Source organism: Aspergillus novofumigatus, assembly GCF_002847465.1.
Source record: "Aspergillus novofumigatus IBT 16806 chromosome Unknown P174scaffold_1, whole genome shotgun sequence".
In the NCBI taxonomy this organism is placed as follows: Eukaryota; Fungi; Ascomycota; class Eurotiomycetes; order Eurotiales; family Aspergillaceae; genus Aspergillus; species Aspergillus novofumigatus.
The window spans coordinates 671,365-684,777 of NW_020194274.1; the positions used below are offsets into that span (position 1 = coordinate 671,365).

Here is a 13,413-nt window from a genome sequence, read left to right on the forward strand (position 1 = left end):
GCCTGCGTTCCAGTGTAGAAGCCCTCCCACTCGGTCCGGCCAGGCTCATTGAGGTGGACATGTGCATCGACCAAACCAGGCAAGAGGACATGAGGGGAATAGTCGGTATATGGAGTCCCCGCGGGGAAGTCAGACGCAGGAATGACCGAGTCAAAGACTGCAGTGATCTTGCCAGTGGTACGAGAGATAACAATGGTGGCTGATGTCAAACGGCCGGAGATAACGGCGCGCGAGGACGCCACCACGGAGATTGAAGGCATTTGAGGAGGAGCCTCCATGGTGAAGGGGTATGAAGAAAAGAGATATAGGGAGAAAGAATGACGAAATGACTGAGGAACGAGAGGAGAGGTACGAGCAGTGAAAGAGAGAGAAACTCTGCCGTTTCCTCGAGGGAAGATTGGTGGGGGGAGCGAGAGAAATTGCTTGTTGATCGAGTGCTGATAAGGGAGGATAAGAAAGATAAAGGAAGTTTTGATAGTTGTTGATAAGGATAAGAAAATTGTTCTGGACCCGCCACTCGGCAGAAAATCGGGGGAAGTCGAGACGGGTAAACAGAGAAGGAACACAAGGCCTATCTCAGAGATTTCCTATTATTATCATGGCTGACCCTGAAAGGACTCACCACTTATATACCAGAAGACCCCGGGGATACGGTCGAGTAACCTAGAACGCCGTCCACGGGGTGCATGGGCCATCCGCACAGCCAGAATGGCGATCGAGATCATGATCCTCCGAAATACCCACTGATTCAGTTCAGATTACTCGATGGGAATTACGGGGTAGACTATGCTTCAAATATTGGCTTCGGTTATTGCCCTTGAACAAACAGCTCCTGCCTATTGCTTAGGCTCCTGTTTCGGCAAACCTGACAGTCAAAATATAGTCCTTCTCTCCAGTACAATCAACCCTCCATACTACCCAGAAGCCTGTCATACACACTGTATGGAGGACAGTGTGCATCGTCTGGATACCCTCATGCTTACCAGATCCGGTTATCGGAACACAAGTCCACCGGCAAAGTGGCAAGCGATCCGTAAAATACCGGCCGTGTAAAAATTTCATACTTCGTAACAATGGCCGCACTTCCGAACCAATCACAAGAATTTCCACCAATGGGTGCCTGACGGGCGAGGCAATCTATCGGGCGTCTCCGCTGGTTCCGTCGGGTATCTCCCTGCAGATTTCTCATCCCTCTTACTCGATCGAAATTCGTGGGCCGTTTCCTTTTACTCGATCAAAATGAGTTGACGAATGGAGTCACGATGGATGTGATAGCCATTGCTCTCTATAATTGGGCGCTTAGGAAGACTGTCAACAGTCTCCAAAATTCTGTGCTCTCCCCCTCTTTCGGCGTCCTCCGTGAAGTTTTGACTCAAGGCCTGGCCGTCCTTCGTCCCCAAGTCGCATAGATTAAGAGTGAGTGTATCAACGCAGGTCCATCGTGCATAGTGCAACATGTCCGCTAGTACATTGTCATGCTTACTCGATCATTTCTCCAATTGCGTCTGGCATCGTCAAGGTGATATCAGCACGTTGGTTCAACAATTGTGTCAGTCTGATTCAACATGAGGCAACTGTGACTGCTTCGGATCAACACGCCGCTCTAGCTTTCTGCCGTGTTCCTTCCTCGTGGCCACGCAATCCCAAATTGTCGTCTGACTCGACGGGGAAATCATGACCGCGTATAAGCGGATCCATTGGTGCTTCCACACTATAACCTTCAGATGGCTAGTGTAAGGATAGTTGACGGGTGTTAAACGGATGAATCGCCGCCACCTCGAAACGTCTCTTGAGCCCTCGTATCTTCTTTTGTTTGGTACTTTTGCGGCTGCAGACAACCCTTGCCGTCAGCACCAGATCCAGAGGCTCGTGCTTCGGCGCGCTGACCGCCAGAGGGCAGCAGCTGACCTGCGACAGACAGTGTAACGTTAGCATACCTCATCTTCGGGAAGGTTCGCCTTAAGACGAAATAGCAAGTTCAAGAGAGTTAAGATAGACATGTCAATATTAGCAGACGTCAATCCACGTCGTCTTGATCGAAGTTGATCTCGAGAGACCAGCCTTTGATGAGGACGACGATTTGTATCAGAGCGTACAGCTTCAGATTTCGCTTCTTCATCCTTGTTCAGGACAAGGCCCTTCCAGCAGGCACAGTTGGCCCGTGAGCTCACAGTTGCATGTGCAAGTGCTCGTGCCGCAGTGTCTTTAAGTCTGGAATTGTTTGAGATTGAAAACTGGTCTCAGACACTCCCGATGATCCGTCATTGTAACGGTTCAGTTTTCGAAAATATGACCAGAAGTCTGGAGGGAACAGAGCCAAATGGATGTATCTTGTTGTACATGGATATATATATCCCCATCCTGGAAGACGTTTGCGAAAGCTCGATGATAATTTTTGGATATCTCTCGTCGTCAATGATATTCTCATATTGGCATTTATCCCTTCAAAACACCTTGTAACTCACAGGTTGCATCACCTGTCACTTCCATGTTTCTTGCGGACTTGCGGAGTGCTTACTGGCCATCTTTTCAGACTCAACCCACTCACTCACATCTAATGAGGAATGGCCTAATCACTTAACAGCCATTAAGAAGCCAAAAACTTGTCTCACTAAATAAATACCAAAAAACGAATCCCCCTGAATTGATCTCAACAAGCGATCCACCGGACCGACCCGCCGGCAAGTGGGCCAGACAGGGGACTAGAAACAAGAAGTATGACAGGATTAGAGTGATCGACCGAGTCCTAAACTTGCAGAGAAGGCAGACAAATACCTGGGGATTATCTGGTCTGTTTATGAAGGATGAAAGAACCCGCATCCAGTCTCTTCACTGAAGAAGCAGATTCAGCGTAGCGCAGCCTCTGTTTGGGAGTGTCAGAGTCCCGCATACATGCGCTATGCGAATCCTCAGATGTCGAGACTATCATTGTAGTGGTAAGAAAATAGATACTGGGGTGTTCAAATTAGGTGCTTATCTTTTCATGAGGTTACTACGCTATGATGCATATTGCAGTTTTGGACTGCTGGCATGCTCATTGCGTGCTTCCCGCAGAAATTACGAGATTCCATGTTTAGAAATGAGTTTTCCCATTGGCAATGGCAGCTGTTTGAAGTTCAAAACCGGCATATTGCCGACGGAGTTGTCTTGCTGAAATTGTATGCTGAGAACGAATAACGAGATGAGCCTGATGGCTAAGACCTATTTCAGCTGGATAGATCAATGACAACAATACTTGAATTATTGAGTATGAGATCGAGAGGTAAGAGGGAGCTTCTGAGACAAGCCTCCTATTTCAGATTAGGAATACGCACAAACGGCCAGGATAAAGAGTTCTCTCATTTTGGATCATTGAGAGCACCGGGTACGGAATGCTCGTTGACAATGGATACTAATTGAGACTATCTGACTGGACCCTTCTGGCGCCTCAACAAATCAAACGCACCATTGAATATCCTAGGCTGAAGGGATGTCTTTCGTCAGCCTTAGGGTATAAACTTTGAAAGTCAAAGTCATACGGACTGTAAAGGACATCAACCATTCGAACTAATCTCCATCCCCAGCAACGGTCTCCGAAGTGGCGCCGTCCAACTCCTTGAACTCGAGATGTGCTTCGCCGTCAGACGGATTCGCATACATCCTTGCCAGCCACTGAAGCATATTTTCCCAGGCATTTGGCATGATGCATTCTGTATGCAGTGCCTCACCAGACGAGTAGCAATTGCAGCCGTGCTCTTGAAAGCCTGGCACGGGGAAGCCAACAGGTTTGTCGGAGAGTACGTAAGCGCGGCAGCGAGAGGAAACGAAAGAGACGAACGATGATGGCACGGCCGGGCTCTCCTCGACGAGGTCAAAATGGGTGTAATGGAGAGGGTTGGACAATGCGATGGCGGATACGTATGCTCTCCATGAGTCCCCTTATCATGAGCCTGTGTCAGCAGCTTCCCACAACAGCCCTGGCATAGAGAAAGAAGGGAAATGGCAAAGCATACACTCAGCTGCGAGATACCGAACCGCTCCTAGGCCTCCCTCGGACAAGCCAATGATGTCTATCTTCGCGTCCTCCCTGACGAGGCGACCGCGGGCCGAGAGGATCTCGTCGAAAACGCAGGCAACATGTTCCTGCCAGTCCTGGTTCGAAGGGATCTTGTTTCGACGGGTCATCGTCAACGGCGCATCGACAGCTGAAGACCGCGGAAGGGCGAGCCACGTTTGATGGGTGACTGCTCGACTGGAACCGCAGTGCCAAATCAGCTGACCTGTATTCGCCAGAAGTAAAGCACTGTCTGTATCTTTGAAGCCTGCTGCGGATTTCTGTTCCAAGATTGCTCTCGCAAAAGCCACAGCTGAACCTGCGTCGACGCCTTCTGTGCCTACAGTACGATATGCCCAGATACCAAGGTCCTGAATGGGCTCCCCAAACACAACGATGACGCGGGATGCGCGAGCCAGGTTTGCAGAGACCCAAATTGGAACATGAGGATCTTTAGGACCAGATGTGAGAGGAAGTCGGATAGTAGTGAGTCCCAGACTGCGCAGGCGTGAAGAGACGACAGTGCGAATGCATTCTAGTCATGTCAGTGGATCAAGCTTGTCCGAACTCCTCGGGCTGATGAAGAGTTCCAAGAGTCTTACCGTTCATTGCCCCTCGTTGTAAATCATTACATCGGTCATTTCTATTGATCTTGAACTGGAATTCCTGTTCGGGATTGGCAATCTTTCTGATCTGATCCTTTTCATTGATGAAGTACCTGCAACATTCGTTGGACTTGACTGGAAAGATTCAAACTCATCTGGCTGTCCCTTACCCAAGTTTCTCCAAATCCGCAGGAAAGACAGGATCCTGAGGCAGATCCTGTGGACGGTAGACAAACATCCTCACGGATATCGTTGCTTGCTTTCTCAGAAATTGAGCGAGCCCTGCGGGATTGCAACTTAAGAGATACAGGAAGGAAGCACAACTTTTGATAAGAAGTCGTATAAGGTGTACTGTACCCTGGAGAGTGATGAGTGAAGCTCTGATAGTTTCCAACTAAGAGAGTGTAGGAACGGAACGAAAACTATGGTGAGAGAGATGGTGTAGATGGATTTGAAGACAGTCGTATGTGATGAGAGCTGCAACTATCCGACGAGACGTAATATTGGAAAACAGTCGTTTGCTTTGGGGTGAATATGACCTGATTTTGCTATCACTCAGCCGCTCTGAATGTGTCTTGACTGGAGCACAATACATTGATTTCTGTTATTGCTTCCTTTTGAGGGAATTTATATACCACCAGACCAGGATTCATTAATCCTACTAGCTTTAGTACTTCTATAGCTTTAATATAAGCTATAAAACTTTACATATAGCTTATTCCTTATAGGCTAAGTGTTGTAACTTCACCCATCTACCACCATGGCCCTAACGACTCAAATGTTCACTGACTGACATTTCTCAATCAAGCATCGCATCTATTGTACATCTCTCAGAGAAGGAAAGGAGGATAAAACGCCTGCGTGCAAACCGGCCGTCCCAAAATCGCCAACATAATACAACCTGCAAAATAGAAGAACTCTACCAGCTCGCCTTCTTCACACCGGGGAGTTCACCATTAAGCGCCTGCTGACGGAATTGATACTGTGACGAACAATTTGTATTAGCCAATCCGCTCAGACTATCGACAATCACCAGGCAAAATCACCGGGCAAGGACGCCACTTACTCTTGCAATTCTGAAATCGCGTATCACACTCCTGGCGATTCCTCCTGCTACACATCTGTTCTTGATCTGCGTCGGCCGGGTGTAGGCGTGCATCTGAGAAAGCTGCAGCTGAGCCTGGGCACGGACTCGCTGGGGGAGGGTAGTGTTGCGGATGATGTAGCGGAGAGCTTGACTATATAGCATGAAGAAGCCCGTATTAGCTCTGAATAACTTTTGCAAACTTCCTAGCCAAATGCTGCTAGGGTGGCCATACCGATCAGGCTCATATTGCTCGAAGACCTTGCGCTTCGTGTGGTCGCGGATCACGCGGGCATTGATAAACCCGCTGAGATCCAGCCTCTTCGATCTGAACTGCGACATGGTGAATAGTGGAATGAACGTTAAGGGGTAGCTCTCTTCGCTGTCAAATGAATGTCTTGGAGCACCGGCGCAACGGAAAGCGGTTCAAACCGAGCGTCGAGTTGGCAAAATGTGCCTTCCAGATCGGGTTAGCCCGGGTTGGCCCAGATATCAGAACGATTTGGTATAATTAATCCTATATTATGCTTTTCAAAATAGGATTTTGCTCTTTAGAATATGATTGTGCTGCTTATTGAATCTAATATGTTTTAGTCTAATCAGATTCTACGAATCTATCATGCGATAATCCTTTCGAGTACTCTAGTATTGGTAGGGCCTCTTAGCCTAGGGAGCGATCGCAGCAGAGAACTTTAGTCACCAATACACAATCTCGCTTTTGATGATTCCACCAGTGACAGTTAGTTCGTCTCAGTTGTTCCTGTGGGGCAGCCGAGAGCCAGAGTGTACGCTCTCACGGTCCTACGAGCCAGCGCCGTTCTGGAGAGCCGCGAGATGTCCATGAAAGAGGGTCAATTACTGACGAGTACGTGAGACAAAGACCGAGGATGAGATCACGGAAGTAATTGTACACCTTTACTATTCGTCAGAGTACCCCAATGCGGTAAATTCTATATGCTGGTACAGGTTGGCTGCACGCGAACTCAGAGCGAAGTGCAACAGCAATGCAGGAGTGATGCCACCATTGACCGTCCTCTTTCCTCCGCCATACTGGTATCATTGAAAATTTTGAAATGAAATCAGTGCTTGACGTTCTTAGCGTTGGGGTTGCGGGGATCGTTCTTGAACTCCTCGGCTAGAAAAGAAAAACAGTAAATGTCAGCCATTGTTGATTGAAGTGATGGAATTCGAAACGCATGGTCGAGGCGCATCCGCAGAGGGATCCTTTCATCTAGTCGCAGGGCAAAAGGGAGGCTCACTGTTCATCAGAGCGTTGGCGAGAGAGTTGACGCCGTAGAGGATGACGACACCTGCAACAAAATCTCCGTTAGACTGGGGCATTCCGGCTTTGGCTAGGATCGAGACCGCTTTTCTGGGTTCAATCTGCGAGCTCAACATATCCGCGATAGAATCAAGATGGCATACCGGCAGCGAAGAAAGGAGCCATAGGCTTGGCTGTGATTGAGCGGTTAGTGACTTGAATCGATCGCCATCGCACGAGCGTAGTAGGGGTCTTATAACATACCCACAGGGGCTGGGAATTTCTTTCCGAGGAGAGACATTGCGACTGATTATGCAATTTGAAGCTGACTTCTGGTTGCGGAGGGTTCGGAGAGTTGATAGAGCTTGAGAACCGTGCGACGAGGAGAAGCGGAAGCAACGAGGTTTGCCCGGAAGGCCGATATCCGGCCGCTTTTACGGAGTGGGCAATAAGCCAGTGCCGCTTTTATCGGCCCGCGAACCCCTCAGCAAATAAACAATGAAGACCAGGATGCGAGAAGACAGCAACATATCTACACCCCAGACGAAATTAACAGTAACATATGCTCCAACATGGCTGCATCACTTCAAGCCTCAGTTGACTCACTTCAATCCTCATTACAAACCCTCGATTCATCCATCTCTACTCTCGACTCCGCTGTTAGCGACTTTCCCCGATTGTGCAAGGTCTTGCAGACAACGCGGGTAAGAGACATGATAGTACGACAAAGCCTATCACTTTCATTAATTTGCTGATTTTTGGGTTGCATGCTAGCACTTTGAACTCCTTCCCGAACCTACTCTGCGCGAAGCACAGCAGTCACTCTTGGATGAAATCACACCGAGCATCGCGCATCTATTATCCTTAGCCTCAAACCATGTCGAAAAGCTGTCCCGTCGCGAACAGGCCCTCAAAGCTAAATGCGAGCTCCAGGAGGGCAGACTTCACTCCAACGACAGCCGTCAATCGTCGAGTCGCGGCCTGGGCGCTATGCGCGATCGACAGAGACAAGATGGTAGTAGTGCTGTCGCAAAAGCAGCGGAATACAGACGACTCGTCCAGAAGAAGGAACGGCTGAAGTACGCAGTTGAGCGATTGGAGCTGCAGAGTCGGCAACGTGAGCGTCAACTGAGAAAAAGTATGGCTTTTCAATAAGTCCACAAGCGGAGTTGGGAATCTACCCTCGATCCGAATCAGTCTTTGTCGCGGACACTACATCTACGGAATATATTGCCTGGTCGGAAACAGACAGTGAAGCTGCTGGTTATCTGCGACTATGCGATAACACCTATGAGGAAACGAACCCCACCCCTCTGTTCCAAAGCACAGCGCGCCTGGCGGGCCCGACGATCAAGGCAGCATGCCTTTCGATCACTACCGAACGGACTTTGCGAGAAACAGCAACTTGCAAATGCCAAAAAAAGGCGCCTATGCCGACTTGGGCTGATTACTTCGGTGGCCGACCAAAGCTGCTGGTTCTAACTGCCCTGGGAAGGCCACCATCCATAACAAGGTGACGGTGTGCGAATGCGCACCCGGAAGGATTGCAGGTGATTAAGAATAGCAATTTTGAGTGAGGAGCTTTATAGTGACTGCACTCTATGCAGTGATGTCTATTGTACACATGAATGCAACACAAGTATTCCGATCCCGACTGCTCAAAATTGTAGTATACCCATGAACCATGATACGCCGCAAACCTATTCCTTTATCCCCCCAAATGTACACTGTCGGGTGATTTATGTGGCTCAATCAAGATCATGGTTTGTCAGCTTCGCAGTAGATTGCTTCTTCAAGGCCTGTCTGATCTTCTTCTTGTCCTGATGTTTCTTCCAACTGGGAATCGTCTGACCCTTCTTTCTCACAGGGGTTGTGAATACATCCCAGTTGTCGGACGAGGTAGTTTCCAGAGCACCATCTTCCGATTCACGTAGAGCGGCTTTCGAAGCAGCTCGCTTCGCCAAACGCTCTTTCTTGCCCTCGCCATGCTTCTCACCCAGTCTCAAACTCCGTGGGACGCGGGTCTTCGCACCAAGAGCCCACAGATCTCCCCAGCGGGCTTTGCGCGCATCCTTGTAAGCTTGCTTACTGTAGGAACGAGGAACGGTCCAGCGTTCAATCTTTCCTGCTGGTGTACAAAAATCAAAGATGACGTGTCCCCGGCGTTTCATTGGGGTGTAGACGGCGCGAGGGAGAGACAACGTATGGAAGTCTTGGCTGTTTTGGGCAGTCGAGGGCTCGCTGGTCGCAGCGTCATCAGAGACATTGGCGTCTTCCGACTCCATATCGTGGAGGTGCTCATACCCAGCAAAGGCTGCTTCAGCGGCCTCAGGACCTTGGACGATGTTCATCTCCTTGCGTAGATCCACGCCACGTTGAACGGCTATGTAACTGAATTTGACATCCTCATGGTTTCGATCCTTGGCGCCTAGGATTCGTTGAAGGAAAGCGGGCCTAATAAATCTCTGCTCGAAATGGCAGAAGTCTCTGCGTCCCTTGGCATGGCCAGCAACAGAATACATGGGGCATTTCGCATGATTTGTGCAAGGTGCAATAATCATGCCTTCCTCTTTGTCAATATGCTTGTTCTCGTTAGAAGACTCGGTAAGTTCTTCGTATTGTGTAGAACCGGGACTTGAAATGTAGCGCTTCAGCAACATCTCACGAGCGCCGGCTATCGCTTCGAATCCCTTCTGATGACCCTTTTCAAGAAGAATCAGAACTCCACCGTTAGGATTCAGAAGAGTCCAAAGATTTTCGACATGTTCTTTCCGCATATACTCTTCCTCCAGGCCAAGTAGAGTATGTGGCGCTATGATGACATCGTATTGTTTGCGCGGGGGCGGAGGCCGCTTGTCATCGAGAGTTGGCTTCTCGCGAATATGAACATAATCGGGCAAGCGCGGAAGGAAAGTGGTGTTGTCGAGCATTACACTCGCGCGATTGCGGAGCGCCTCTGAGGCTGTGACTACCGTCGACCTACCCAATGGGATAGGATCTGTTTCGGGATGATCTGGAGCCATGGCCTCCCATTCTGCCCGAAGGACGTCTCTCCAAGCCAGAATTCCAGCACCACCAGCGCCAGCATCCAGGACACTAGGACCACCCTCCTGTGCCATCAGCCGACGTATCCAGTCTGTGCCCAATCGCTTTCGAACCTCGACGAGTACGCTCAAGGCAGACGCGTACATGCCGGGGTATAAAGCTGCCATGTACACATTCCCCTCCATCTGGCTCATGTGGCGCTGAGAAGCCTCAAGGGGAATCGGAAGCTGGGGTACCTGTGCGCGCGGAGGAGGAGTTGTGGTGGAGTGAGGTAGCAGCCTGCCGCCGAAAGTTCGGTGAGCGACGTCCGCGATATGCCTGTTCGAGAATTCGGAGAGGATGACGGAAATCGGGCCAGTAACAGTATCTTTTGGCAGGAAAACAGTGCTTGGTTCCGTAGAGAACTTTCCCTCGCGCGTCAAGGGATGCAAGCGAGGGGCCGCGTCTGGAACCGCTTCATCTTCGAATTGTTCCAGCATCAGCTCCCCACCAAGCTGCTCTGCCACTTCTCTCGTGCGACGCATAGCTGCCGATTCTTCCACAGGAGGACCGACTTCCATGTCATAGACGAGCGGAGGCCCATCGTCTTGCGACTCAACCCCCTCAAACTCGACTTCTTCCCAGCCTCCCTGGCCATCCGCTTGAAACAAGCGACTGGGATCTCTATCCTCCTCGGCCAAGTCAGCGTCCAACTCCGGTTGTGGCTCTTCCGCCTTGATGATCGGTTCGCCGTATAGCCGTGTATACAATCGAAGTTCTGTTTCGTTCAAATAGCCTGCTGGAAGGTACTCGCCGAATTCTTGCCTCACAGTTCGCACTCGTGATTCCAAAGCTTGCTCGTCTCGGTGGCCGATCGTCTGGCTGAATACATGGTCGAGTTCGGGACCTTCAAGATTCAAAGCTCCTTGATACTCCTCCAACAGTCCCAAATCATCCATGAGCTCCGCAAGCTCCAGCTCGGTTTCATTGATCTTATCGATCAGAGCGTAGATGGTGTCTTTTCGGTCCGCGTAAGGATGAATATCTGAGGGCGTCTCGCTCGAGATATGTCTTCGCCCAATCTGCCATCGCTCGGTACTGTTGCCGGAGGTACTTCTGAATAATAGCGCGTGCGAGGTAGGGGATGGCGCCCTGCGAGACAAAGTGCTTTTCAGGCGTTGAGCGACGCAATTTGCAGCTCCGCAGCGGAGCTGCTGCGATGCTGTCCGCGGCGAATTGTAGACTGGGCGCAAAAGATCATGCGAACATGATCGACGTGCCCTCAATGCTGGCGACCTTGACAGCATCCTAACACCTTCTCCCAAGCGCACCGAACCAAGATTCTAGTGAGCAATGAGTGAGGGCAGAAATTGTAACGCCACTCGAGGAGCTTTTACATGGCAAAACTTTCGCCGAGACGCAGTGTTCCTGGCGGAATCCCACAGCTCTCATTGGTCGCTCAGAATTTCTTGGATTACATAATACATTTATCTGAGAAACGATTTGTCCAAACAGCCGCGAGGGTGATCGGTACTCTTCATTCACAAATTGGTATTGTATTCAGTTTGGAAAGTGACTGTGGATATCATGATTCGCTGTCTGTGTCCTCGGTGCCCATTAGCACTTTCAGAGACGCCAACCATTTCATCACTTCATGCTCCAGAGCCGTGAGTTTGGCCATGACCGTCATCAGACTAGGATCCTGGCTCTCAACACGAATCTTCTCCTTTACTTTCACCTCTTCTCCTTTCCAAACAAACACATCGCCCATCTCATCATGAGGGCGATGCCGTGGCCCAAATAGTCGGTCTCGAATGTTGAACCCGGTAAGCGAGATATCGGTAGCGAAGGCGGTCGGCGCATGAGAAGAAGGTGCAGTGGTTTCAAGCGTTCTCAGATGGAGCACAAGAGCCGAGTCCGCGATAGAGAGGTGGAACGAGAGATCTGGTGGCAGCGGAGGGTCGAAAATCTTGTAGTCCAATCAGCACCGAAATCAATACCAGGCGCCTGTAATGTTGAGTGACTCACATTATCCTCCACGCTGGTTTCCCACCACTTGCCTTGGACATTATCGTTCTCCCCTTTCAGCATGTGCCGCGCCTCCGTAATAGTCTCATGCAAAAGACGTAGTTGACCGAAGATGAAACTGGCATTCAGTGGGTCACCAGTCCATGTGCTTACATCTACGACATCGAGGCTCTGATTGACGAGATCTCGCACGGATGACAGCTGCTTAAGGACGAGCTCGGGAGCATTAGGAGCATTGGACAAGCATAGACGGGTAGTGGGCGCGCCACGGGCAGATGCAAGAGAGCTAAGGCGCAGTTGTATGTCCTATCACGTTGCCATCACATTAGCTGCCGCATCGCAAGTAACATGTTTGACGATGCAAGAAGGGTGGCGCAGAAGCATACCCCCTTCACGACTTTGGTTCCAACTCTGGTCACGAAGCCTTTGACACACTCCGACCGGTGAGAGGACAGCACCAGCGTCGAACCCGGTTCCTTTGGCGCCAGTAATGCAGCACAATCACGAAGGCCCTCCCTCAATGCCGCTAGAGAGTCCTGTAGAGACCGAAGTAGCCATTCTAGTTCCCGTGCCTGGACCAATGTTTAGAGATGAGTAGTAATCTACGCATAAGGGGACATGGGATGCGTACCAAAGCACTGTCCGCTTCCCGTTCCAACGAATCTGGAGGCAAAGGTGGATATGCCCAAGTTGCCATCACGAATATTCACAAGTAAACCAATTATCAAAGTGTGCTTGATCTCTAGTGACATAGACCCCAGAACTACTACTAGGTAGACTAGCACCCGAGCTGCAGTGGACAGTACGGAGTAGAACCCACCTATTGGGCTGAGGTACGGAGTAGGGAAGGTAGGGCAGCGCACAGCCAGGTCCACAGTGGTGGGGAGTTAGGCTGGCCAGGCAGAAAAATTTCGAAAGACTAGAATCCAATTCCAGTCAAGTAAAGGTCATAGTCTCATCGTCTCATAGGCTCATAGCAGGAGCCAGTTTGCAACCCGATCGATCACCATGGGTGGTGCAACGTCAGAGCCACTGGGCCGAGAAGAGGAGAAATGGAGACAAATTGGAGACAAGTTGCAGTTGAGAGTGAGTTGGACAAACGTCATGGATGTGATGTGCACTAGTCCCGGTTGAGGTTAGTGCCAGGCATTAAGGTAGCGGCTATCTGGAATAGGTTAGTGGGGTCCGGTCAATGATGACGTCGAGATCATCACTGAGTGTTCTTGGCTCTTCTGTGCTGCGGAAAAAGCAAGAATCAGTGGATGCTATCATGCTGGTCGTGCCACACATCGAGCAATTAACTTTCAAATGAACACGGAGAGTCATGATGCATCCTCATTATTATATCACTCCCCCAGTAATTTCTGCCCGTTCCACG

The 13,413-nt window shown here is 50.1% G+C and overlaps 6 protein-coding genes across 6 annotated transcripts; 1 reads left to right on the plus strand and 5 right to left on the minus strand.

Moving 5' to 3' along the window:
* Positions 1–1,753: 1,753 nt before the first annotated feature.
* Positions 1,754–2,119, minus strand: P174DRAFT_415897 (uncharacterized protein; the record flags this gene model as incomplete). The annotated part of the gene is made up of 2 exons (XM_024824451.1): positions 1,754–1,903; positions 2,027–2,119. 2 exons carry the CDS (start codon positions 2,117–2,119, stop codon positions 1,754–1,756), a joined length of 243 nt encoding a protein of 80 aa, XP_024686731.1.
* A 1,254-nt stretch (positions 2,120–3,373) lies between these two features.
* On the minus strand, positions 3,374–5,211 carry P174DRAFT_398707 (uncharacterized protein). The gene is made up of 4 exons (XM_024823848.1): positions 4,809–5,211; positions 4,636–4,751; positions 3,993–4,568; positions 3,374–3,917 (listed from the first exon to the last, which is right to left on the minus strand). The coding sequence occupies exons 1-4, from the start codon at positions 4,874–4,876 to the stop codon at positions 3,547–3,549; spliced, it is 1,131 nt and encodes a 376-aa protein (XP_024686732.1). The 5' UTR covers positions 4,877–5,211; the 3' UTR covers positions 3,374–3,546.
* A 195-nt stretch (positions 5,212–5,406) lies between these two features.
* P174DRAFT_508461 (mitochondrial 37S ribosomal protein uS14m) lies at positions 5,407–6,064 on the minus strand (the record flags this gene model as incomplete). Its single annotated transcript, XM_024831460.1, has 3 exons — positions 5,407–5,620; positions 5,705–5,876; positions 5,958–6,064. The coding sequence occupies 3 exons, from the start codon at positions 6,062–6,064 to the stop codon at positions 5,558–5,560; spliced, it is 342 nt and encodes a 113-aa protein (XP_024686733.1). The 3' UTR covers positions 5,407–5,557.
* A 1,463-nt stretch (positions 6,065–7,527) lies between these two features.
* Positions 7,528–8,547, plus strand: P174DRAFT_398713 (DASH complex subunit SPC19). The gene is made up of 2 exons (XM_024823849.1): positions 7,528–7,687; positions 7,758–8,547. Exons 1-2 carry the CDS (start codon positions 7,556–7,558, stop codon positions 8,136–8,138), a joined length of 513 nt encoding a protein of 170 aa, XP_024686734.1. The 5' UTR covers positions 7,528–7,555; the 3' UTR covers positions 8,139–8,547.
* On the minus strand, positions 8,524–11,359 carry P174DRAFT_436530 (tRNA methyltransferase RSM22; the record flags this gene model as incomplete). Its single annotated transcript, XM_024826073.1, has 1 exon — positions 8,524–11,359. A coding segment is annotated over exon 1 (2,231 nt), but the record flags the coding sequence as incomplete, so codon positions are not given.
* A 233-nt stretch (positions 11,360–11,592) lies between these two features.
* Positions 11,593–12,732, minus strand: P174DRAFT_455899 (uncharacterized protein; the record flags this gene model as incomplete). Its single annotated transcript, XM_024829375.1, has 4 exons — positions 11,593–11,976; positions 12,036–12,341; positions 12,422–12,607; positions 12,667–12,732. 4 exons carry the CDS (start codon positions 12,730–12,732, stop codon positions 11,593–11,595), a joined length of 942 nt encoding a protein of 313 aa, XP_024686736.1.
* Between the last annotated feature and the right edge of the window lie 681 nt (positions 12,733–13,413).